At 45.0% G+C, this 25,147-nt stretch overlaps 1 protein-coding gene across 2 annotated transcripts; it reads right to left on the bottom strand.

Moving 5' to 3' along the window:
* Positions 1-277: 277 nt before the first annotated feature.
* nherf1b (NHERF family PDZ scaffold protein 1b) lies at positions 278-24,006 on the bottom strand. Of its 2 annotated transcripts, XM_062407263.1 has the most exons (6): positions 23,064-24,000; positions 8,718-8,888; positions 5,815-5,968; positions 3,641-3,684; positions 1,700-1,819; positions 278-1,583 (listed from the first exon to the last, which is right to left on the bottom strand). In XM_062407263.1, the coding sequence occupies exons 1-6, from the start codon at positions 23,676-23,678 to the stop codon at positions 1,446-1,448; spliced, it is 1,242 nt and encodes a 413-aa protein (XP_062263247.1). In that variant the 5' UTR covers positions 23,679-24,000; the 3' UTR covers positions 278-1,445. The 2 variants fall into 2 exon arrangements, with proteins under 2 accessions (XP_062263247.1, XP_062263248.1); XM_062407264.1 differs by lacking the exon at positions 8,718-8,888 and having other exon boundaries at positions 23,064-24,006.
* Between the last annotated feature and the right edge of the window lie 1,141 nt (positions 24,007-25,147).

Below are 25,147 nucleotides of genomic sequence, written 5' to 3'. Positions count from 1 at the left end.
TGGACAATTACACAAAGAGTGTCAGTAGATTACGGGTCAAAATGGATTGTAATGTTTTTCAGGCTACTTTCCAGCTGGTTGATATTTAGATGAACGTTTTACATTAATGAAGTTCGGATGAATAAACAAGTTTCACAGAATTGCAGAGGATTATTTTTACAAACCTAATAAATTGAATTTGTTTAACCTAGGGAAAGAACACAGAACTTTATTGAATCAGCCAGTTTGCTGGTTTAAAGTCTAAATAGCTAAAACACCAGAATAAAAAGCAACAGGATCATGATGTTGTGATGACTGATTTATTACAGAATACAAATCGCTCACACAAGCTGCAAAATATCTCTTCATGTATTCCAATTTCCGAATTATACACTTTCTCAAAATTGGTCCAATGCACAAAATCCAGTGAGACGTAGAAACTCTGTGATGGAAAAGTTACACAATTCTTCTTTTTAAGACATTGATAGGAAAAAAAATCTCTCAGAGAGCAATAACAATCTTCCATGCGCTAAAAAATGTGTGTGTCCCAGTGACAACAAAGTGAGGACGGTATAAGTTACTCATTATAGACGGTAGTTCACATTTATTCAGAAGATGAAATATCAGGGATTCAGACAACGTGAAGATGAGAGGTGGATTTAATGGCATTGGAGCAACCCAGGATTCAACTGAAACCACTTTCATTTCATAGAGTGAAAAATATACATGATATATGTTATATACACGATAGAATAACCTACTTTAAAATGTAGTTCTTTCCAGTTTAAACCCATCAGTAAAAAAATTACAAATGATTCTGAAAACACCTTACATGTTAGAAAAAATGTAATTAGCGTAAATAAAATCGACTCAAATGGTAAAATCTCAGTTTTCCCGTCACAGGTTTGATCCCTAAACCGACAGGTGGCAGAATAAGAGATGTATGATTGTCTAGTTTTATCAAATGTGTCTGATCCTTTAATGTTTTTAAATGTTTAAGTCGAGGAGCCGGTCATTAAACGTGGCACCATTCGTTTGAATCAGGCATCAGATCAGGGGTCAGAGGTCAGAGGTCAGGGTCCAAACACACAGAGAAAGAGGGAGAGAGAGAGAGAGAGAGAAAGCGAGGAAACATATTCACAGGGCATAAATAGCGACATGCACACACACACACATACACACTCTCACCGTGGTCCAGGTCTCTTTCATTGGCATATGCATCTTTCATTGTTAGTAGCAAACGATAATATCTGGGTTATAATAACATTGAGAGTAATAAGAAGAATATACTATATTTTACAGAATGGCCTGAATTGTATCTGTTGCCAATAGTTAAACTGCTCCTTTAATTTCTTTAAAATAAAAATAAAAAATGTAAGAATCGCTCTGATAAAAAATATCAGTGTGTGTATGTAAGTTTGTATGTGTGTGTGTGTGTGTGTGTGTGTCAGGTGGCGTCAGGCACATTATAGGTTGCTGAAGAGTTCATTTTTCTTGGTCCAGTCCATAGGGGGCGCTTTCTTGTTGGCTCGTTTCTGGTGGGCGAGCTCTTTGACCTGCTGCAGACTCAGGTTGAGAGCCGGGATGGCACCGGTCACCAAACCCTGGAGGACGAGACGCACACAACACAACGTTCAACATCTCAACAAACATGCTGCATCTTGTGTGTTTTTATACTGCATATGATTATTGTGCTGTAGTGTTTGTTTATGGGATGTACCTCAGGTGGGGTGTTTGCGGGCAGGGTAGTGAGGGAGGTGTTGGAGGAGGCGCTGGACGGAGAAGGACTGATGGACAGCTTGGAGTCCCTCTCTGCCCCGTTGGGCCGTCTGCCGTTCACCTGGGGACACAGACGCTCGTCAGCATCACTTTATCACATGTAACTGGCAGAGCTGGGACATTTTCCACCAGTAAATGAGATATATATCAATATATACATTATTGATATTTTTTCATCGCCCTAAAGCAAAAGGCTCAAGTTCAAATGGGGGGAAAGGAAAATGCTTCTTTCCTGACTTGGTGCAGTAACATACTTCTCCACAGGGGGGCAGTCTTGGATTTGATTTGACTTTGTTCTAGTGAGAAGTTTCTCGATAGGAACTTTCTCCTAGAAGTTTAAAGTAAACAACAATCTGTTTATTGAAGTCTATATAAAACTTCAAGTGAGTAAACATTGGATTTAGTGCCTGTGAAGCAGGAGCAGGAGGACCTCAGTGAATCTGTGGGAATCTAGTTGTCATGTTTTTCTTAGGAGGGTCGTAGAATCAGTTTAAAGACTCGTTGAGAAACTTCCTGCTTCTGTTTGTGTTGAATTACTCATCAAACCGTTCAACGGGTTCTCTGTTCTCGGTCTTCTGATGAGAACCTCCAGAAAAACCACATCTCTCCCCTCACAGACGACCACAGCCTGACCTCTCACTTCCCTCCTCCCTCCTCCCTCTCAACTCCTCAACCTGGGTAATGGAGAGCTGGGGTGACTTTGTGTATCTGGAGAAGGAGTTTCTTTTAGATTGCGTCCTGGCGTCTGGATACAAGTCTGGCATTATCTGATCTTATTAAGACTGATTTACATAAAAGTCCAGAGAACAAGACACTCAGGTAACATGAGAAACCCCCAGAAAGCATTCCTCTGATGCCCCCAGTGACCACTAAGGAGAACACACACACACACACACACAATCTGTTCTTCTTGGAATCCACAAACGTTCGGGTTGTAAAACAGATTTGTCTCTTTCTGGGATAAAGTTTGATGAGAAGATGGATAATAATCAGGTAGAGACACTAAAGATACACCTGCACCAGGAGGACACCTGATAGGTCACGTGACTACACCCCATAAAAAAATAGAAAATGTTTTAACTTTTATACACACACACATATATATATATGTATCTCTTCGTTTGTATTTTGTCTGAAGAAGAAACAGTTTCTAAAACGTTACCTGGGAGGTGATAAACTTTTTGCAGGCCCCTCAACTGGTTTGTGAAAATGTCTTCCCTTCTGGTTTTCTTGACCTTTGTCCACAAAGTCATAATCAAGTTTGTATTCTTATGCGTTTTGTTACTTTTCACACTATTCCTACGTTAGCTTAGCATTTCTTCTCTGCAGCGGTGTTGGCGTTTCCATTCTCCATTCATCTTTTATTCTTAAATTCAACGATTTATTGATGAGCGACTTTATTGATTGAATAATAAGGGTTTTGTGTATTTGCTCTCTGTCCTTGGTCCCTTTAAATAAGGCAGAGTTACTGGCGTTGCAGCTGGGTGGGGTTTTCTGCACCGCGCCGCACAATGAACACCAGAGCGTTCAGACAATCACAGGAAAGTGTTCTCAGTACACGTCTGCGTGATGAATAACTCACTTCACCAGCCACACCAAGAGAAAAAATGCAGCGTGTTACTTTCAGACGCAGTTCGACCTTGGCCTGCTGGGCCAGCGTCTGTGACTCTGCACGAGGAGCGATTCAAAGCAGGAGGCTGAACTGTTGTTGTGCTCGGCTCTGCCAGGAAGGAGAGGCTCCTTCGGTGAGGAGGGAAGTGGTCGCTGTGGGAGGCCGACAGCTCCCAGCACACTTCAAACTTCTAAATCCCACTCACGGCTTCGCTCTGAAGCCGATTTCCAAATCAAACCATGGCACTGTGTCTGCGGTGAGTTTGCTTACCTTCTCCTCCATTCCTCCATTAGTGACAGGCTCTGGCAGCGGACCTGCAGGCATGAAAACGACACAACAATCAGTCTGCGGAAAATAAAACTCTTTCTGTCTCTCTCCGTCTGTGGGCATCAGCGTCTCCCTGCTCCTCCCTGCTCCTCCCTGTGTCACGACACCTGCCGTCCTGCACCATCAGAGCACAGAGCTCCTGGATCCAGAGTTTTCCCTGCAGCTCACCTTTCATTCCACCGACACCTGCTCTATTACATAGCGCAGGTACGAGCACATCATCTATTATTCACACGTGGATCATCCTGCATGAGATGCTGCTCCTGACTCCACCTCCCCCTCCTCCACCTTCTCCCATGAAGCTTGAGGCCTTCTGCCGATCACATATCTGCAGTTTGATATCTGACCTCGGGTTTGACACAAACTCTGGTCCCAGGGGTCGGGCTCATCCCTTACCTTCCATCCCTGTGTGTGATCCTCCAAAGAAAAGTGTTTATAGATGATAATGAGCTATTATGGCAAATAGCAGCTGCTCTTTCCAAGTTAATCTGAGATCGACTCCTCCTCTGGTCTTTGCAGTGTGTGTGTTTGTGATTTTGTGTGTGTGTGTATGTGTGCGTGTGTGTGTGTGTGTGTGTGTGTGTGTGTGTGTGTGCCACTGACTCTGAGAGGAGCCTCTCCAGGTTCCATCACGGCTCCTGCTCCAGCCTGAGAGGCCACTTTGAGTGAGCGCCTTGGAAACCAAACAAAGGCTGCGTGCATGTGTGTGTGTGTGTGTGTGTGTGTGTGTGTGTGTGTGTGTGTGTGTGCAAGTCGGAGAGTCGGTGTAGGCAGGTGCCCTCTGAGTGGGCAGCATGTGAAGTGCAGGCAGTTACCTGGGAAACACGTCACTGGAATCCCTCTGGTCTCTAACACATCTGACTACAGAGGTGGAAAACAGAAGTGCAGATTCTCCAGGAGTGAACCTGAAGGTCCCAAATCTGACACTTTCAGTTCTGACAACCAAACAAAGCTAAATCTGTGGTTTCAGATGTAGCTTCGCATCTCAACAGCCAATCAAAGGAGAGGCTCAGGAACTTAGATCATCGTGACCATGAACAGTGATGCTGGACCCTTTGGCTGGACTGGCAAAATGGTAAAGTGTGCCAAATGTGCTTTGCCGGAGCAGCAGCTACGAAGAAGCTTATCCTTTTTTTTCCAGAGCTTCAACTCCAGGCGGTGGATATTGTTCCTGGACTGTGACAAAGCAGGTTTCCACAAACACCAGGTCATAAAACAAGCTGCTTTTCCTTTTCAGTCCAAGTGGAACTAATAAAACCACAGGACTGATACAATCGGGACATTTTACAGCAGCAAGAAAAACTTAATCCAACAATCAGAGGAAGCAAGGAAAGGAAAAAGAGAAATTAATAGATTTACAGAAAAGGAGGAGGCTTGTACCTTTGCTGTGTACATTTCTCTGTGGACTGAGAGATGTGATACTTTCTCTCTATCACCTAAAAGATCTGTAATTTAAAGACATGGAACTAGACTTTCTATTTGAGATGGGACCTTTAAGTAGAATTTAAGGTTCTTTACTAGAGTACGCCTTCGTGCCCCGCCCATGTTTTTATTTCTCCATGCACGGTGGCACTCGAGACATTTGGCCCGAGCACAGGCGCACACACCACCTGCCTGAGGATCAGCTGCCCAGCGGCGAAGGGTCAAACCCAATCTCACACTGTACTCGAGCTCCCCCTGGGGGGTTTGGTGGATATGCCAGGACCTGTGTTATGTCAGGCGGCCCTTGAGCAAAGCACTGAACACCGACCCCTTAATGGGATTCCCATGGGATCATTGTGTGGAGAAGAAAACAGAAAGATTACAATTTGAGTTGTGTATCTGTTTGTCCCTTTACTGTGCATTCCCTGGGACTTTCAGCTCCAACTTATTTAAGACCCTAGAGTACAACTTGTTATCACATGATGGAAAAGGGGCAGGAAGTGCCTCAGTCTGGCTCAGTCTGTCTGTGGTTCTTGGCGGAGAAAGAAAGCAGGATGAAGACAGAAAAATAGAAAGACTAGAAGAAATAAAGGAGGAGAGGAGAAAGCAGAGGCATCACACGGAGATGCTTTTTGAAACAGTAACTCCGGTTTGAGAGTAACTTCCTCTGAGTGACGGTGTGTGCGTCCTCTCACCGGTCAGGTGGTCCACGGTGGGGGTTACTCTGCACCTCTTGAAAAAGGCGTCTGTGTCGGCGTCCACCAGCAGCAGCCGGGTCTCGTTCCCGCCGGCTTTGATGGCGGCCACAACTTGTGAGTGCGTCTTCCCCTCCACCATCATGCCGTTCACCTGAGGAGGAGGAGGAGAGGAAATGGTGGAATTAGGGTTTTTTAGAAAAATTGTGGCATAGCTGGAAATCCTTTGAAAGGGTCACTGTTGTTTTTTTGTCTTTGTTCCCACAGAGAAGTGAACACACTGTTCCATCACTGTCAGGAGTTCTTTCTCAACATTATCACTTTGTCTGCCAGAGGCTCCAGGGCAGGAAATCCTGTGTGTCCAGTGTCCACACACAAATACACGTATGCATGTACTCCCAAACACACAAACACACACACACTGACTTTCAAACAGTAACCTGCAAAACCAACATTTAGGACTCAGTGGTCGACTCTTGTTTTACCCTTCAGGTTTAAAATCTCTCCTGGTATTTCACCGACAGTGTAACAGCTACTTTCATGTGCACAGCAACATGTCGGCTCCATCCCGGACCAGATGAGTGTTGTGGGATTAAATCGCCATGGGAAAGCATGTAAGAAATGTCTCGAAGGGTGTGTGTATTTGTGTATGTGTGTATGTGTGTGTGTGTGTGTGTGTGTGTGTGTGTGTGTGTGTGTTTAGGTCATAGGGCGGACCGGCACATCTAAGCCAGCCCCACAGAGGAAGCTGGACAATAGCCGCTTGGCCAGTAACAGTGGTAACAATGGTCGTCCGCTCCCCACAAAGCCCTGCTCCCCAGTGGGTGGCGCGGCTGTCTGGGGCCCTCTGGGGGACTGAACCCCCCCCCCCCCACAAGACTCTGACACAGGCCTGAAACTCCTTTTTAATCCCTCGGTCCTCATCCCCCTCTCAGATTCTTCGTGGCTCGCAGTCACGTGCTGGTGGTGGTGGGGGGGGGGGGGGTGAAATGTCATTCAGGTAGGAAGCGAAAAGGAGTTGTGTGTGATAGTCCGGTTTGATCATGTGTTTTAAAAAAACACAGAATGAGTCAGAGATGCTCATTGTGAGTCTCTTCTGCTTCTGCCGACTCGATAGCGGTGGGAGAGGTTGGTTGTGTGTTTAGTAACCACAGAGAATCTGTGGAGAGTGAAAGCACTGACACGGGATCTGTGTGGGACCGAAAAAGATCCAATCCCTCACACCTACAGCCAGAATGTTCTGGAATTAATGGAGAAGAACTTCTTATGTTAAACATTTTTTTAAACTTTTATCAAACTTTGAAAATATTTGCTGGACATTAATTTATTGTGAGCAGCCAAACAACCTCCAGGTTTAAAATGAGAAAACGTCACTATTTCACAACAGAGTACATTTACTTAGTTACTGTATGTAAGTAAATTTTTCATGTATCTGTACACTAAGTAGATTTACTTTTTTTGTATCAGCAGCTGTGTTTTCATTATGCATTGCAGGACATGCTCACATTGTTTTTATATATTTTCAAATAATTAGAGGGGAATTGGTCCACTGATCCAATCAGAGTGGGCAGGTAAGATTAGACCCCGCCTCCTGCAGCGGCAGCATCACTGGTGACGAAGCAAACACCAAAAGACTCAATAATAATGATGCAGTAGAGTCCTTTTAAAAACAAGTACTTTCTTACTTTTACTCAAGTAGAAAAGATAATGTTGTATTTTCACTCGAGTATATTTTAGTGTCTATTTATTTGTCTGTTGTTTAAACCAGTCTACCCTGTACAGGTGTGGGCAGATCAGACCCCAGACCAGTTAGAAAGCAGATTGGTCGAGTGTGAGGCCGCGTGCAGTGACAGCTACTGGTCGGTTTTAAGACCCCACACACAGCGGCTGTTAGTTCACATCACATTCCTCTGAGCACACTTGACCCAAACACTTGCTGAGTACAGTGTGAGCACCAGACCTCAGATCATTTGTATTTATTATCATATAACAACATCGTGATATCTAGGTACGGGTAAGGATGAAACAGATGTAAATACCAAACCTTGCCTGCAGCCACACGTTTAAAATAAACATTAAACTCAAGGCATGTGTGACTATTTTATAAATTATTTTAAAATCCATTCTCCTGTTTTTCTCTGAGACGGTAAACGTACTTCACAGAACGGCTGAGGCCTGACTACACGTCACTCCATTCTTCTCTAAATTTATCCCAACGAAGAAATACCACGGGCTGTCTAGAGAGGAAGCATGGCAGACTAATCAGGATATCTGATTTGCATGGATATTTTTCAATAATAATAACCAGTTTCTTCTTATAGAGACTAACCTTTGTCTAACTTCCTTAAAACGATTTCTTAGTTGGTCAATAAAGCCACACATTTGTTTTTGCATTTACTGATAGTGAGAGGTTACAGAATAAACAATGAAGCAAAAATGTAAATGTATGTTTATATGTTTTTATGTGAACAAATTTACATTTATTTTCTTAATTTCAAGTTCTATATTATTGGTAATATTATTATTTTTTTATTTAAAGTTATTTATAATAAAATTTATGGATAAACTATAAAATAATAAGGCTCAGTTTTAGTTCTTTATTGTAAAGATTTGATAACGACGTCTTACGAATCTTTGCCAAATGTTTGCATATATATTGAGCAATAAATTTGAATCTGAATGTTTTTACGCCCTTGTGTCGGTTTCAATATCTATATCTACTTCTATATCGCTTGGTTTAATTTAAATACATGCTTTTTATATACGAGCAGGATATGGAGCTCTGTGCAAAGTCCTCTAGACTAGAAAAAATCCTCCCCAGAACCAATTATCTGTCTCTCTTCCTACTGACTCAAAGCCCTGCCTGGTCTGTCAGTGCTGCAGCGTTGACCTCATTAAAGTACCTGTACTATTCTGTCCTTGGCCAGCACGCCTGCCCTCTCTGCTGGAGAGTCCTCATCCACAGCTCGGATGTACTGGCCCGGCCGCGCCCGCTCGCTGTGCAGGTTGAAGCCATATCCGTTAGAAGCTCTCTGGATCACACACAGCCGCGGCCGCAGGTCGGTGCACACCTCCTGAAAGACGCCACACAAGACAGAGCAGGTATGTTAATGTGATGTTTGGGACATTTGACAAAGTTGCTAGCGTTTTTCAAAACCCCCAAAAAAATCCCTCCACCATGTGAGTCTGCGCGGGGAGAACGAGAGGCACGAAGATGACGGAGAGCTCCTGTGAATCGTTAACCATGAATATGAGGCCGAGGTTGAACATGCAGGTGGCTGCTGCATGCTGATGTGTGGTGCTGTGTGTTTTTAACCAATCGTGAGCGAAGCAAAGCGGCTGCTGGACTCCTCGTGACTCCGACCGCTGCTCCCCAGGAAGGAAGAGGGTCTTGGAGGCATGTGATTGGAGGAGTGCTGGTAAACGGTTTGTGGAGAATTTGGGGAGGGGGGGGTTGTAGAGGAAGGGACCGGTTCCGGTGTGGTCCGTAGCCGTGCTCGCTCCAGGCTCCAGCGAGGACAATGGGAGCTGGGCGTTGACCTCTGACCACCTCCCCACGCCCCGTCCAGTCCCAATCGGGGATGGCAGGAAGAGTTAGAGCCGTATTGTCATCCAGGAAAAAACTCCGGCTCGATCCCAGAACCTCCCTTCCGCTGCGGGGATGAAGCAGCAGCTTTATTTAGCATTTAGCATGGCTTTGTCATCACAGAGGTCGAAACATGCATCGACATACACGAGAGAACCGGAGACTTCGCTAGTCAGCGTGACCGACCTGCCGCTCCCTCCACATCAGATTGCGGCTGGTCCAACGCCCTCTGTCCACTGAACACGTCCAAAGACAATGACCGTCGATAAATAAGCTTGAATGAGTCACATGACAAACTTTGGCAGGAGACTGATTGATTGACTGCATCCACTTCAGGACATAAATAAACTCTGGAAGTTATAATAACCGAGATTGTCTGACTCCACATTTACTCTCATTTACAACCTGACACCAGCAGTGACTGATGGTCCCTCCACCGTATTGTGTATCTGAGCCAACACCTCACCAGCCCGCTGCCAAGTCCACCAAGAACTAACTTCTGTCTGTGAAGCACCTGGATATGTGACCACCAGGTGGCGATTGAGACAGATCCGCTGTGTGACTCGACTTGAAGATCGATTGGGTCAAAACCTAAACTGGTCCCAACGGCGCTTCTGTGACAAACTGGTTTTCATTGAGGTGACGGCAGCAGCAAGCAAGGGGGAAAACTTTGAGATGTAAGAACTCAACCGAACGACTAACGGGGCACATGTAGCTTTGATGTTAGGCGATGGCTTTAAGGGCGGGACAAACTGGGAATGCAGCCCCTGAATTATGACACAGCTTTTGGCTTCACTTTTTGGGAGTCAACACAATAAGAATTGCAAGGTGGTTTTCTTGTCGATGTTGTCGCTCTGGCTGCTGTTGGGCGTCCCTGTGCTGGGAGAGAGGGCGAGGGAGGTGCTGGCAGCGACAACAGAGGAGGGTCTGTGTCTGGAGAGGACAGGAGGCTGAAGAATCTCCACGCGGCTCTGAAATCTGTGGAATCTGCTGAACACACACAAGCCATGAGGAGAACCACTGCTTCTCAAATGCTTGTGTGTGTACGTGTGTGTGTGTGTGTGTGTGTGTGTGTGTGTGTGTGTGTGTGTGTGCATATGTCCCTGCTGCGTGCCACTCCTATTTCTTGCCAACAGCATCGAAAAACGTGTGGATAACTTCTGCCAGTAACGCTACAGCTGCAGAAACACTGGTCCCATTAAAACCAGAGAACATTCGGTTGGGACGCTCTGTAAATTACAGACTGAATTCACGACTCCTCCAATCAGCTGAGGTTACGTGGCTCAAACAAAATGATAAGCACAAATCCGTGTTCTCTAATTTACACTAAGAAAATAAGAACCTATTTGCCTCAGGCAGGGCTTGGTCTTGGTCTGAGGTCAGCTTTAACATTGTTATAGGTCTCCTCAGACCTTTTATTACCTCCACGAGGAGGTTTCTGTTTTCATTTTCATCTGCGTTTGTTGGTTGTTTGTTAGTTTGCAGGAATACACAAAACTGCTGGACGGGTTGACACGTAACTTGGTGGAGGGATTCAATACAGGGAGAGAACCAAGCCCCAAATCCAGATCAGGAGAAAGACGCCGGAAGTATTTTTTCTTTTAATATAGTGAAATATTTTACATTTTTCAACATTTTCACATATTTCCCAGAGAAAAATTCATGGATATTGAATAACGTGACAAAACACATGGTGTGGAACTCCTGTCATTCCTATTTCTCACTTATTCTATTGGTTGAAAAGTTCCTCTCGACTCAGAAAAACAGCTTTCGGAGATCAACACACTCGCTCGTTGACACAAACTTTCCCTGATATGAGGGAAGTGTTGAACAGGAAGTGTTGACACATCTTCCCTCGGTTCGCTTCCCTCTGCGCTCACTCAACCTCTTGACCCGAGAGGGAAATCAATACACAGAGAAAAACGTGGCCAGGACACGCGGACATGTACGTCCTCTGTCATGAGAAAGCACATTTACATTACTTAGCATGTAGAGGAGGAGGTTTTGTCAAGTCTAAATAAAAATATATTTTAATCTCTCTATAGAGATGATAGTGAAAGAGGGAGGGAACGAGGGAGGAGGAGGTGGAACATGGAGGTTGAAAAAGTTTATGGATAGAACCTAGAAACACACAAACCCTAACCCTAACCCTATATAAAACGCACATGAGACAAAAATATAATATGGCTGTAACTAATAATTATTATTGTTGTTATTATTAGTGTTATTGTTTGTTATTCCAATCATCATTATTACTATTATGTATTTTAAATGCCAGATGAGAGTGAAAAGTACTTATTAAAGGGATAGTTTGTAGAGGATTTTTTTACACCTCAGTATCTATTCTTCATTCTTCAATGCAACTTCATGGTTGTGTGATTGTCATGTACTGTGTGTGTGTGTGTGTGTGTGTAGCGTGATCTCATTGTTCATACTGGGTGAAAAGTCCGTCTTTGATTCTTTGCCTTCGAACTCAGTTTTCACTGTGTTTTCATTGTGCAATGTTGAGTTTAGCAGTTGAGTCAACAACTGCTTTGTATCCACTTGTGTTAATGTTCAACCAACAGCAGCCTCCATTACTGACGCACTATTAACACAACCTGGGATGACACCAAGTGACACCGGAGAAGCCAAATGAAGTGAACACAGTCGAAAGTAAAGCTGAATCACGTTTAATCCCACGGAGACAAAAAGTCCATTGAACCAACGTCCCTCTCAAGTCTCTGCTGTTAAACAGTTCATTAAGATTCACCATCGTTCAGGCAGTGAATGCACCAGAGTGGTTTCTTCCTCCTCTGCACAGATTCTGGAGACTAAAAATAAGCAGTTGCTTTGAATACTAATCATTCCAGAACAACACCAGGGTCCATTTTAATATTCTCAAAACACACTTCTCACTTCTCACTCACAAAAACTCCCTGCACCTGCTGCTTTCATTTTCTCTTCAGTGTTTTGAAAGACACAAAGTTTATCGCTGGTTCCCAATCAAGAGCTTGTGGTTTTTCCTCTGGTACCAGCGTTAACCAATAAGAGATAAGATCCGGAGGCAGAGTTCAACTAACACGCTCACTGACCAAACTGCAGCTCCTTAAATCACATGTTGTCCCCAAGGATGTTACCTTCTGGATTCTAGGTTTCTCAGCAAAGTTCTTACCTATTTTTAAAATGTAATGCTTAATCCTAGAGTCCTTTTCTTACATGCTGTTATTTATGTAGATATGAATAAAAAGCAAATTGTATAGAACTGGTCAGGGATGATAATGCTAACTACTGCTTATATCCATTAATCAATACTCATTTGTTGAGCTGCCAGCATAGTGCAGATTAAATGTTAGTTTTAATGTTTTCCGTCTTCACTATCTGATGTTGACCAATAGGATTCATCCTCTGGAGAACAAGACTTCATGGTAACTCAACCAGTAGCTCCTGAGATATTACCGTCTGAATCAAACTGGTATGATGACAGACAGACTGGTATAACCATCCAGTGCCGCGCCGCTAGCGACTGAGGTTTATTAAATATCAGCGTTTAGGTCAACCTTTCCCCCCCGACAGAGTGCAGACAGACAGGTTCATCATTCTGTGCCCCGGAGCCAAAGCGACAGGTGAGCCTCATTGATGGATGAGCATCATCTCAGGCTCTTCTGGGAGAATTAAATCAACACTTTTATCTCCCATAATAACCATCCATCATGTTTACCAGTTTCTCGCTGAGTCACTGGAGATTTGGGCTCTCCTGCGGGCCTCTGAATGGAAAAGTGTGTGTGTGTGTGTGTGTGTGTGTGTGTGTGTGTGTGTGTGATGCCAGAGGCTGCAGCTCTGGCATTAAGTCTGCCAGTTACTTCATATTTTCCCCCCGATGCTTGGCCAGACAGCTGATGTGTAACTACAGGCCTCAATACAGAAGCACACATGTGGGACATCTATTACAGGAGGCTTGTCTCATCCCTGTCCGGCTCCTGGTCTCTGACTCAACGACTTTTTGTTGTCACAAGCGGAAAATGTCCTTTACTCATTATGTAAATTATATATATATATATATATATTTTTTTTTTAGCCATTCCTCCTCTATGCAAACATCTGCGTTTGACCGGTGATAACGTCCAGTGAACTCCAGGGTGCTGCCAATCATCACCTGAGACCTGTCACACTCAGCTGAGCTCCGCTTGCAGATATGTCATCTAAAGCAGTCTCTCTCTCGCTCTCTCTCTCTCTCTCTCTCTCTCTCGCTCTCTCTCCTCCTGCTGCTAACTCCACCCCCCCCCCATCGTTCTAATAAGCAAGGGCAGCTCTCCCATGAGTTCGGCCTCTTTGATCAACCTAAAGAATAACCAGCAGGGCGACACGCTGCCAGGCACCGAGGTTACTCAGTGACATGACACGGCGTTGCCCCCCCCCAGGTCCTTGTGATTGTCATGTGTAGCGTTTGATGGAGATTAACAGCCTCAAGGACGGACTTAATAAATGTTTGATGTAAAACCCGGTTTCCTTCTTAACCACAGGTTTTGGCCCCTTGAATGCACGGAGCGCACCACTCTCTTGGGGCAGGACGGGGGGGGGGGTTAGGTTTCAAGCTGGACCATGGAACCAGCTGTGAGGCAGGCAGGGGAGGGAACAAAGCACGGCACTGTCCCCCACCCCTTCCATTTGAGGATGGGACAAACTGGTTCTACAAAAGACACCAAAGAAAGGTTCTGCAGAGGGTTCCAATTACAATGGACAAGGGGGGGGGGGGTGTGGCCTGAAATTATAAAAGTAATGTCAGTCATCACAGCGGGAGCACAGTTAAGAACAAATGTGTGGTCTTGATCACGAAGGAGGTCTGGCCTTCCCTGGGAGATCTTTGAAAATGAGCCTGCAGGTTGCGTCTTTGCTTTTAAAATCATGATTTCATTCAATCCCCTGTTGTTGTTGAGCTGATCTCTAACTAATGAGTCAACAGGTTTTATCTCCTCCACCAGTCTTCCTGTCCCTGACCCTCCACCCTCTGCAGACCTGCATGAGGCTGTCGACCTCGAACACGAGTCCCTCCACCTCCACCCGACGTGTTTGTCTAAGAAAATACATTGAGAGGAAAAGGGGAAGGCAACAACCAGAATATGGAAGTGGAGATCATTGAACACTGAGGGTTGAGTTTCACAAGGCAGAATCTTCTTTTTTTAACATTTTTACACTGATATGAGCCAACACCTCCAGAGGAAGGCGACCAGGGGGAATCCTGATCAGAGAACTCAAACCTCCACTGGTTCCTTTGAGCAGAAAGGTGCAAACCAGTACAAAGAACCAGAATTCACGACAACAGTTGAGTTATGAAACACAGAGTGATTGGGAAATTGAATGCTTTGCCCTCCAGCTCAGCCACAATGTTCTGATCCGAGATCTGCACAACCTTAACCCTGTTATAAGTTTAGGTCCTGAACCTAGGATCTACCACCTTAATCTAACCAGCTCCAAACTATAATAGGTTCATATCCCACCCTTCCACCAAGATTGAAGAAAATAGGCTTAGTAGTTTTTGTGTAATCCTGCTAACAAGCAGACCAACACAAATGTTAATACTGACTTTAACAGTGTTTACTGGTTTCACTTTTTCTATAGATTTCCTGAGCATGGAACCATTTCAGGAAACAGGCGCACCAACAATGTACGTTTTCTGCTCCGTCTTGGTCTTACCCTAAGAATGTCATCCACAGGGGGGGTGAACAGCAGGAGGGGGTGAGTCTATTTCAGGGAAGACTGCAGCGGCTCATTTCCCCCCCCCCAACCCCCCGGCTGGGCGCGGCCCTCCGGCTCATTGTCCGGCCAGGGTGGTGAACCTTCAGCAGAATGGAGAGGGAAACGCAATGTGGCATTGTGGAGCCTCCGTCCAGCCATCCCATAAGACCCAATCATCAGCAAGCCCACCACCCACACACACACACACACACACACACACACTGGGTTCAGGTTCCACCTCTGACCTGGGCCACAGTGATGCTGTTGTTTGAACTGACGTCACTGAGGCGACTTTGTGAGAGAGTCACTGAGTCGACTTGACGGTGCCACCAATGCCACCTTCCACGTCGGATCAGTAGAGGAACGTAATGTTCTCTTGTGATGTGGAAGAACTTTATCTTTTCTTCTCTTGAGACCTAACCGTCGAGCCTCCGGGCAGTTTCCCTCCTCGTGCTGGTTTACGGCTGACCTTTAAACGACGGCACATATGAACTTGCCGTTGCTCAAACGGTCCTGGAGGCCTCGGGAGTTCAAGACACTGACCGTGTAATCACAGTGTCTACACGTCTGCCCGTGGGCCTTCGCTGCCTGCCCCCCCACCTCTTCCGTCTCTCCTCATTTCCTGCCTCAAGAGTAATAAAGGCAAATATGCTCCTAAAAACATTCTTATAAAAGCGTGAGTCCTGAATCAATCCCACATTCTAACAAACCGTGTGTTTACACGGCAGAACAGGTAGAGAAACTGTACACATAGAGAATAATTATGAGTGTGTTGTAAATGAAAGATTGCAGAATGTGCAGTATTGACTTTTGTTTTGCGTTTTAGTTTTTTAGTAGCTTTAGATTTCTTTAGCTGAATTTAAACTGTTTTTCCTCGAGTCCTTTTAAACTGCTTCCTTGTGCTCACTGCTTTTCCAAACACTGAAACTAATATAAATGTAACTGTGATACTAGTGTTATCTTGGGCGATGTTTTTCTGATAGTATTGTATCACAAGTTTCTCTGTGATTCACACCCATAAGACACACAACAACCGCGAGACCCGGTGAAAGCTGCTGGAGGAGTTTGGCTGAAGAAGCAAAAATACCAACACAATTTTACAAAGTGATACTAATGTATGAAATTCAAAGTGAGAACATTCTGGGGATAAAAGATAAGGGGTATGTTTAGGACGGAATGAAATACCTGCCAAATAATGTCATTACACTCTTACAAATACCCATTGGATTAATATTACAGTGATTTATTTTGCAACACGCCCAGGGTTCGCTGAGTTTAGGGATAGATTGAATATAAAAGGAGTGAAAGGACAAAATTCAACTTTTAATGGAAAATGGAAAAACTTGCAGAATCAATTTAAGTCATTTTTAAAGCAAGAATGCCACGAAATTCAGTTTCAATGTTCTAGAATGTGGGAATATTAAAACGAAACAAACACTCTGAATAAAATAAAACTGCTTCGTTGACTCACCCCTGCACTATTGAATAACTTCCTCTGTACACACGGTGTTTCATAATCAAACATTCGTCAGAAAACAAGTTGCACTCGTACATTCACAAATGTTGAAACACAATGAAGCCCTCGACATCCACCACCCTCCCCACCCGGTCTTGTCTAGTGGGCAATTTCCCTTGAAACACACAGTCCAGTGTCAACAGAGAGCAGAGAAGGGAAGGGTGACTCCCAAACTTTCTTTCACGCACATACAAGCACACACACACACGCACATGCATGTGGAAAAAACACTCACGCAGAACAAACACAAATGCAACAAATGCCAAAAAGCGAATGGGGGGAAAGGACCGGATGAATGGTGGTGTGTGTATCTGATCCTGTCAGACTGGCACACTGACACGCACTCCATTACCCAAACACCGCCGGAACAATACCTGGCTTTGTCAAGATGGCTTCAATGACAACCAGCCGCCTGTCAGCTGGAGATCGTGTTTACTTTGGACCATGACTCACTGTCTGTTGCTGGAGTGACGCACCATTACACTAATGTCTCTTGTGTAGAGTTTATGCTGTGTATCGGGATTTAATCTGGTGGCTGCAAATTGAACCATCCCAGCAACTCTTGATGAAGGAGCTGCTGGACCTCTAGCACCGGAATGGTGGTGGGAGGAGGGGGGATCGAGACAACGAGGCAGGGGAGCTGGGGGTTGGGGGGGTGTGTGTGTGGGGGGGGGGGGGGGGGGTGGCGTAATCTTCCACCAACAACAATGACCGGAAATCAGCACAAATGTCCTGGGGTCTGTGCACAGGTCCAAGACTCCCACAGACAACGGCAGCAGTCGGCCAGAAACACACCCCTGACCATCCTGGCTCAAATAGCTGACGCAGGCGTGGTCATCTGTGCCGCCAACGCATGACAAATAATCACAGACGCTTATTCTATTAACAGACACATCCACAGACCGCCCCCCCCGGAGTCACGACACCAGATATCGGCCAATGTGGGTTTGATAATGGATTTATTATAAACTCAAGTCCACCCTGCAGAACGAGAAGGGACAGAGCACAGAGAAGGACGTCACATGGACGGGGAGTTGACCCCAATCGTCCCATAAACAACAGACAAGTATTCAAACCCTCGGCTGAATCATTCCTGCAGCGTTGTGCCCATTTGGGGAGAAAAGCTTTTTGACTGTGACTGTGAAACCACATGGTTAAGTTCAGGGTTTGCTTCAGGCGACACACAGACACACACACACACACAAACACACACACACACACACACACACACACACACTGCCTTGACTGAGCTATGGACAGCTCAAACAAACCCATTAATAATACCGCTGTCAATCTCGACCATACACACAAACTCAGACTGAGTCCTCGCACAACACAGCGGCACATGAAGGTGATTTGTTCAGGGATAACACTCCCATGCCACGCTCTCTGTGTAAAGCTAGGCGTGTGTGTGTTGTGTGTCTGTGTGTGTTGTGAACGCAGTCCAAGCTTTGAGCTCTTTAATTACTAGGTTTTATGTGAGAGTGCAGATTAGAGGATAGAAGTGATAACCAACAGAGGACGGACTAACAAAAAGGCCTCTGTCTCGATGCTGCACAATCATCAACACACTTACAGAGAGTCTCACACACACACACACACACACACACACACGCTCTCTCAGAAAGACGTGCCTACGCATCACATCTCATCTCGCCACAGTCGATTTCATCTGACACAAGTGTTCCTCCTCTCCTGTAATTAGTGTTTAAAGACTGTGGCTTATGTAAGCAGCCTGCAGTCACAAGGAAGACTCCCAAAAGCTTCTCACCCTCACACTCTCCCAGTGAATCACTGCCAGAATAAACCAACAAGCCCAGTGGGATGCTGGAAAAACATTGGTTTTAGCTGCTAAAATGTGTGTTTGGTGTTTGAGATGCTCGTACTTTTTATTATAATATTGCTGTGTATTTGCACCTAATGGACTTTAGAGCATTTGGGCAAAAGCTGAGACATATTTTTATTAAATAATGAATACATCTGACAGTTATTATTTTGTTTGGTTGATTCATTATTAGAGCTAAAACAAATATATAGATAGATAAATAAAAAACTTTACTTTAAACAAGAGAAAATAAATAAAATATAGATAAAATATATAAATATGCTTACTCAATAATGAGTTAAATGATTAATTTAGCCAAAACAACCCAAACCCTTCTCAGTATCCTTCATATACGCCAAAAACAATCAAAATGTGCAGAGACATTATGTAAATGAAATGTACCTCTGGAATATGAAAAACATAAATATATATGGAATCAAAAAAAAGAAGCAAATCCTCAGATCTGAGAAGCTGGAATCAGAAGAATCAACGATCAAAACAATCGCCTGTCAATCAATTCATCAAGAAATTTCCTCCTCATCTCAGACGTGCAGCAGTCCACCATTTTACTGCCTGGTAAACAAAACAACGACCTTTGGAACCGATTGTGTGTTTTTGTGTGTTTGGTTCCACGCTGACGTCAGCGGCTCTTAGTTTCTTCCCAGGGCCGAGCTCCACGTTCTGACCTTCATCGCTGCTCATCCACGTTCGCACACCTCCCCTGCACTGTCTCACTTTCGCCTACCTCCATCCTCGCACTTGCATAACCTCCACATGGATGGCACGCACAAACTTACACACACACGCACTCACACACACACACAACATCAGCGTATCCATGGTGACATTGGGCCCAGCTCCTTGTTTTTTTTCCAGAGAGGGGCGTCGCTCTTCGAACCCTCTTTTGTGTGTCTTCAAAGACGAGGCCAGAGCGTCAGTGTGCAGACGTCAGTGTGACGGCTAAACCAACGCAAGGCCGTCCGTGTGTGTGTCTGTGCTGCGGGAGCTTGTGGGTGTGTGTGTGTGTGCCTGTGTGTGTGTGTGTCACTGGCCCAGGCCACAGGACTCGGGCACAGGAATGCCGGACAGGATGTAGGGAGAAAATTCCACAAAGACTGGAGTCAATGCAAAACACACCCTGAAGTGCCTCCGAGTGGAACACAGAGACACAGCCGAGTGGAAGCCTCGTCCCTCGAGTCCAATCTACACCCTCATCCGCTCGACTGTGTCTTCTTCTGTCCCCAAGTTACTTCCCCCGGTGTTTAAAATATAGATTTTTCCAACACACTGAGCCTTTATGTGATAAAGAAGAACTGAGAAAACGGGTGAAAATGCATTGGCTGTTGTTTGTCTCGACGTTTGATTCGCCCGTGGTTGCGTGTGCCAGTGTGAACCGTGCTGCCACGGCTCCATTAATCCCTCTGTGGAGAGCATCGAGGGTAAACACGGAGACAATCACTGTACATTCTGAGGACAAACAACCAAACCCGGCCGCGCTCAAGTGCTTGTGGGGAAAAGGAAAGTCTTTTTCTTTTTAAATACCAGAAGCATATAACTTCCACGAGGCCCTGCATGACTGGGGAGAGGTGCACGCTGTCATTACATTATATAAAGAAGGAGGCAGGGAGGCTCAACTTATGATTAAATGTCAAACACTGTCCTCAGTAATGACAGGAGACAGGACGTGTATGCTTTTCTCTGGGTTCATATGAGACTTTACATGTGTGATGGTCCTTCACGTATCACTGATAAAATGGTCTGAGAGAAGAAGAAGAAGAATATTCACGATGAGGATCGAGTCGAACAAACCGAGAATTCATCTGTAAATCGTTTCTAAGCCTTTTATGATCTGATACCTGATATCTCTGGGCTGTTGGACTGGAAGACGACATTTGAAGGCTTCTCCTCACACACTGACAATCTGTAATGGACCAAGTTAGAACTCAGAAGATCATAAAACCTCCATCGAGGCCCAACAGTAACCTTCAATTCAATCAAGCTGCACCAGACTACACACACTCATAATGGGCCTGACTTCTTTCCATATAGATCCATACATCATTCCCTGGAAAATCTCAAACTCAAACTATTCTCTAAAACTTGGAAATGTGTATAATCAAGATGTTAAGGTATATTAAAATAGTTTGAAAGCCAAAATGGCAGGCAACATTAATCTAACAGAAAACACCATTTCAGTTTCTCCTGACTCAACATCTCTTAACCTTCTATTTCAAAGTGTCGTGACCTCTCTGACCTCCTCTCAGTTTCAGGAATTCACTAAAAAACGTGCACCGCTCAGCAGCAGCTCCTTGCACCAGTATCACATCATCACCCAAACAAAACCTACGAAGCTTCAAGTCTCAGGCCTGAGAAAGACAGACAGATAGACAGGCAGCACCTGGATGTGATGGACGCTCTGTTAACCAGCACTAACAGGACAGAGTGACAGAGACAGATCCACAAAGGAGGAAGAAAGGAGGAGAATGAACCTCAGCTGGGTTCTTCTCCTCCTCTTTGTTGGTGCTCGCTGCCGGCCGTGCTCCTCTCCCCACCTTACAGTAAAGTACCGGGGGGGGGGGGGTCAGCCACGTACAGAAACAGCCTCAGGGGTAAACATCCAGGATGCAGCAGCGAGGGGGCACAGATGTTCTGGACTGGAGAGACCCTCGTCTCCTCGAGTGCTTTCTAATGAACCTCGGTGGTGAGCTCACAGACACACAGCTTGGCAGGAGAGAGGAACAGACACGGCAACAAGTGGCCACTGCCGAGCGAGTCTGTTCCCATAACGTGTTACAGACAACGATCAGAGGCTGGGAATCTCATTTTTGTGGGATTTCGTTTAAGGAGGATTTTTTTTAAATGACACTAAACTATTTCCTGTTGTTTTGATGTGGAGTGCTGAACAATGTGAGACATTTAGCTCTGGTGTTTTCTCACCACGTATGTTTTTCTCTGTGTCTGTTGTGCAGCCATGTCACTGCTGCTGACTTGATGTTTAACCTCATGGCCTCGCTGCAGCAACAGACGACACAGTGACTTCACGTTTTGGACCGTTTGCCCTCTGAGGCCGAGCGCAGCAGCTGCACACGAGGGAAAAACTGAAAGTCACTTGTTGCTTCACACTGTGGTGACACAGAAGTATGAAGTTTACAAAGAGGGAACTGAAACAAAGTTATTGGGCATCACCTTAGACTGAAACTTCTGGGCTGCTCACATTTTAACCAGCACCAGGCGTAGGGCTCCTATCGCTCTAATTCTCTCCTCCCTTCTTTGGCTGCCAGTGAAATCAGGGATTGATTTTAAGACTCTTATAATAACTCTTAAAGCTCGCTCTGGATTTATATATCTCGGAGCTACTAACTCCCTGTGCTCCAAGCTGTAATCTAAGATCTATAAGAAGACTAATTGTAATAGTTTAGAGTCGGAATATACTTGCTGTCAACTTCACGGACACGTATGCAAGATGGCTGCTTTACTTATATCCTCGTGTGTAGCTTGTGCACGTCCTCGGAAACTGACTTGACGCGTACGCAAGATGCCTAACACATATAATAGATCGCGGCAGTTGAACGTTTGTTAACGTGATCAGTGGATCAACAGGAGAATAATCGGCGGAGAGACTTGGTGACTGTGACGTCACTTTTTCTGTTTCGATCTTGACATCTTGAAATCTAGATCTCCTTTAGTATGAGTGTGGTGTTCCCTTGACTGGAATCTTTCTGTAACATGCATATAGTTCAGGCCTGAGGGTGAGTCTTGCCGTCAGGGCCTTGAGACTCTGGAAATCCTCGGAGATGAGGCATCCGTTTTGAAATCCTTGCTTAAAACATAAAGAGGAAAGTCTTTTAATGCCTGATCTAAACTAGTTTTAATAGATTTTGTTTACGGGATCTTGTTTTTGTTTTTGAAATAAACGTTTATGACTGTTATTATTATAAAACTTGCAGGGAGGAGTAAGATATTAAGATACATTTATTTATCCCAAACACATGCACAGACACACTCATGCAATTGTAGGGAAATTTAACCTCTGCTTCTAACCCATCTGGTGCAGGACACACAGAGCAGTGATCATGTACGGCGCCCGGGGAGCAGATGTTGGGGGAGTAAGGTGCCTTGCTCAGGGGCACTAGACAGGGTAGGGAGAATCCTCTTGGATTTTTGGACAGATCAATCCAGGTTCGTCTTTTTGTTGTTTCTCCGTGGAGTCGAACCAGAGACGAACCAGAGACCTTTTCTGCCCATAGTCCAAGTTTCTGCCATTAGTCCACCGCCTCTGTCCCTGGGCATCTTGAATGGATAAACTAGACCAACAGTAGAGTAGCTCTGTGTTTTCATGAACCTTGAGCAGAGGCGGGGTTTTGTTTCTGACCCTGGCCTCAGCCTGGCAGCATCAGCATCATGTGGGAGCAGCTTCCAGAGGGGACCATGGCACAGAGCCGCTATTCTCTGCCGGGGAAACACCTCCAGAGTGTAATGCATTCAGCGGCTGGCAATGTGAGTGCTTGAAAGCTGTTATTGTGCAGAAGAGTGTAAGTGGAGGAGGAGGAGGAGGAGGAAGTGAGGTGAAGAGGGGACAGGAAACTTTATCTGAAACTTTGTCTCACCTTCTCAGAGTTGATGCTCAGCTTCTTCTCGATGTGCTCGTGGATGTCCCCGTTTGTCTTCGTGGACTCCCTGGGTGTCACATCCTCTTCCTCCTCTTCCTCCTGCTGCTGCTGCTCCTCCACTATCACAACTACCTCCTCCTCCTCCTCCTCTTCCTCCGCTTGCTCCCGCTTCTCCTCGCCAACCGTCCCGTCCACCTCTTCCCTCACCACCTCCTCCACCTTCTCCACCTCCTCCTCCTCCTCCTCCTCCTCTTCATCGAGCTGCACCGGGACCCCCTCGGTCACGTACTCCTTCAGACACTTCATGTTGTGCGTCTTCAGCAGCTGCTCCGTGTCCGGGTCCACCACGACGAGCTCCAGGCGGCCCGGGGTGGCTCGTATCCGGGACACGACCTGCTGGTGGCTCTCGGTCTCCACGTCCTCCCCGTTGACGAACACCAGGCGGTCCCCGGCGCGCAGCCCCGAGGTCTCCGCCGGGCTGTCGGACTCCACCAGGCGGATGAACTGGCCCGTCTTACCTTTCTCCCCGTGGAGGTGGAAGCCGTAGCCGTTGTCCCCCTTCTCCAGCGCGCACAGCCGGGGGCGCAGACACTGGCTCTTGCTCTGGCGCATGGTCGGCTTCGAACTGCCGCTGCCGCTGAGCCCTGGTGCCGGATCGAGGCGAGCAGAGGACCTGCCCAGGATGCTGCTCACTGAGGAGGAGGGGGGAGTGTGGGAATGAGTGGTACCCCTTGGAAGAAACACGCAACCCCCGCCCCCTGCAGGGAGATCAGTCCGTGGGAAGCTGCGGAGCTGCTGGACTCGTTCCCGCTCGGGTTCCTCTGCAGACCACAGACCAGCAGTGTTTGGATCCTCACACCTCGAGCCACAGACCGAACAGAGGAGGCCCCCGGAGCTCACTCATCTGAGCCGGGAGCTGCTCTCGGTGTTTAAAAGTAGAGGAGCCACTCAGGAAGAGGGAGGAGCGTTCAGGGACCAGCCCTGCTCCTGCTGCTCCTCCTGGAGCAAACTCAAAGTAACGGGACTAAACAACAGGATGAAGATGGTCAGAGGACGAGAGAGTGTTGGAATGGAGACAAAATCAACTTTAAAAAATGTTATAGTAAACTTTTTCTATGGTGGCCCTGAAGTACAAATCACAACTCGAAAGACACAACAAACGAAATAATAGTAAATAACACAACAAATCACAAAACACTGTCAATTCAAAACACATGATGACAAAGTAAAACTCACAATATGAAAAGTAAAAAAAACACAATTGCAAACCAAAAAGATCACAACAAATAAGAAAACACAACAGTAAATATGAAAAAACAACAAATCGCGACACAGATTTTATTTTAGCGTTTCCGGTCTGTTAAAAAGACAGACAGATCTGTCAAATCAGTGGGAGCCTTGTAAGTTTTTATAGTTTTTTATATATATATATTAATACTGTTATGTTATTAATATATATATATATATATATATATATATATATATTAATAACATAACAGTATTAATATATATATATAAAAAACTATATATATATATATATATATATTAATAACATAACAGTATTAATTTCTAAGGAAAAAGGTTTCTGCTATATATATATATATATATATAGCAGAAACCTTTTTCCTTAGAAATTAATACTGTTATGTTTTGTCATATTTTCTGACTTACCGTTGTGTTATATCTTTCAGATAGTTTCAGTTTGCTGTCACCCAGTATAAGTGTTTTCTTTATAGTTTTCTTTAAGTTGTTTTTTTTTCTAAAAATATAGCCTTTCTTGTAAAAACATAATTTGAGCCAACTATTATATCTGTTAATAATCACAACGATAAAAACCTCAACCTTTGAGCAAAATCCTTCATAGGACAAAGAAAAAATTAATACAAATAATAATAATAATTACATTTATTGTGATAATTATGAATATCAACTGATGATTGTTGCCATATTGTTCAGTCCTACATTTGATTATTTTGTTCTGTTGTATCATCTGACATTAAAACATTTCCCATGTGTGGAATTAAATACTGAGATTATAATAAGATGCCAGGCTTCCAAAGATGTGATATAAAAAAGAATTG

Source organism: Platichthys flesus, chromosome 16, assembly GCF_949316205.1.
Source record: "Platichthys flesus chromosome 16, fPlaFle2.1, whole genome shotgun sequence".
Taxonomy (NCBI): domain Eukaryota; kingdom Metazoa; phylum Chordata; class Actinopteri; order Pleuronectiformes; family Pleuronectidae; genus Platichthys; species Platichthys flesus.
The sequence above is the reverse complement of the archived record's forward strand: the minus strand, read 5'-3'. Positions and strand labels throughout refer to the sequence as shown.

Excerpts from the sequence above, each read along its gene's own strand:
- nherf1b (XM_062407263.1), bottom strand. The coding sequence starts at position 23,678 with ATGCGCCAGAGCAAGAGCCAGTGTCTGCGCCCCCGGCTGTGCGCGCTG. Across the intron at positions 5,969-8,717 it reads CCAAGGACAGAATAGTACAG|GTGAACGGCATGATGGTGGA; the intron begins GTACTTTAATGA and ends CCTCCTCCTCAG. Across the intron at positions 1,584-1,699 it reads CCGCAAACACCCCACCTGAG|GGTTTGGTGACCGGTGCCAT; the intron begins GTACATCCCATA and ends CTCGTCCTCCAG.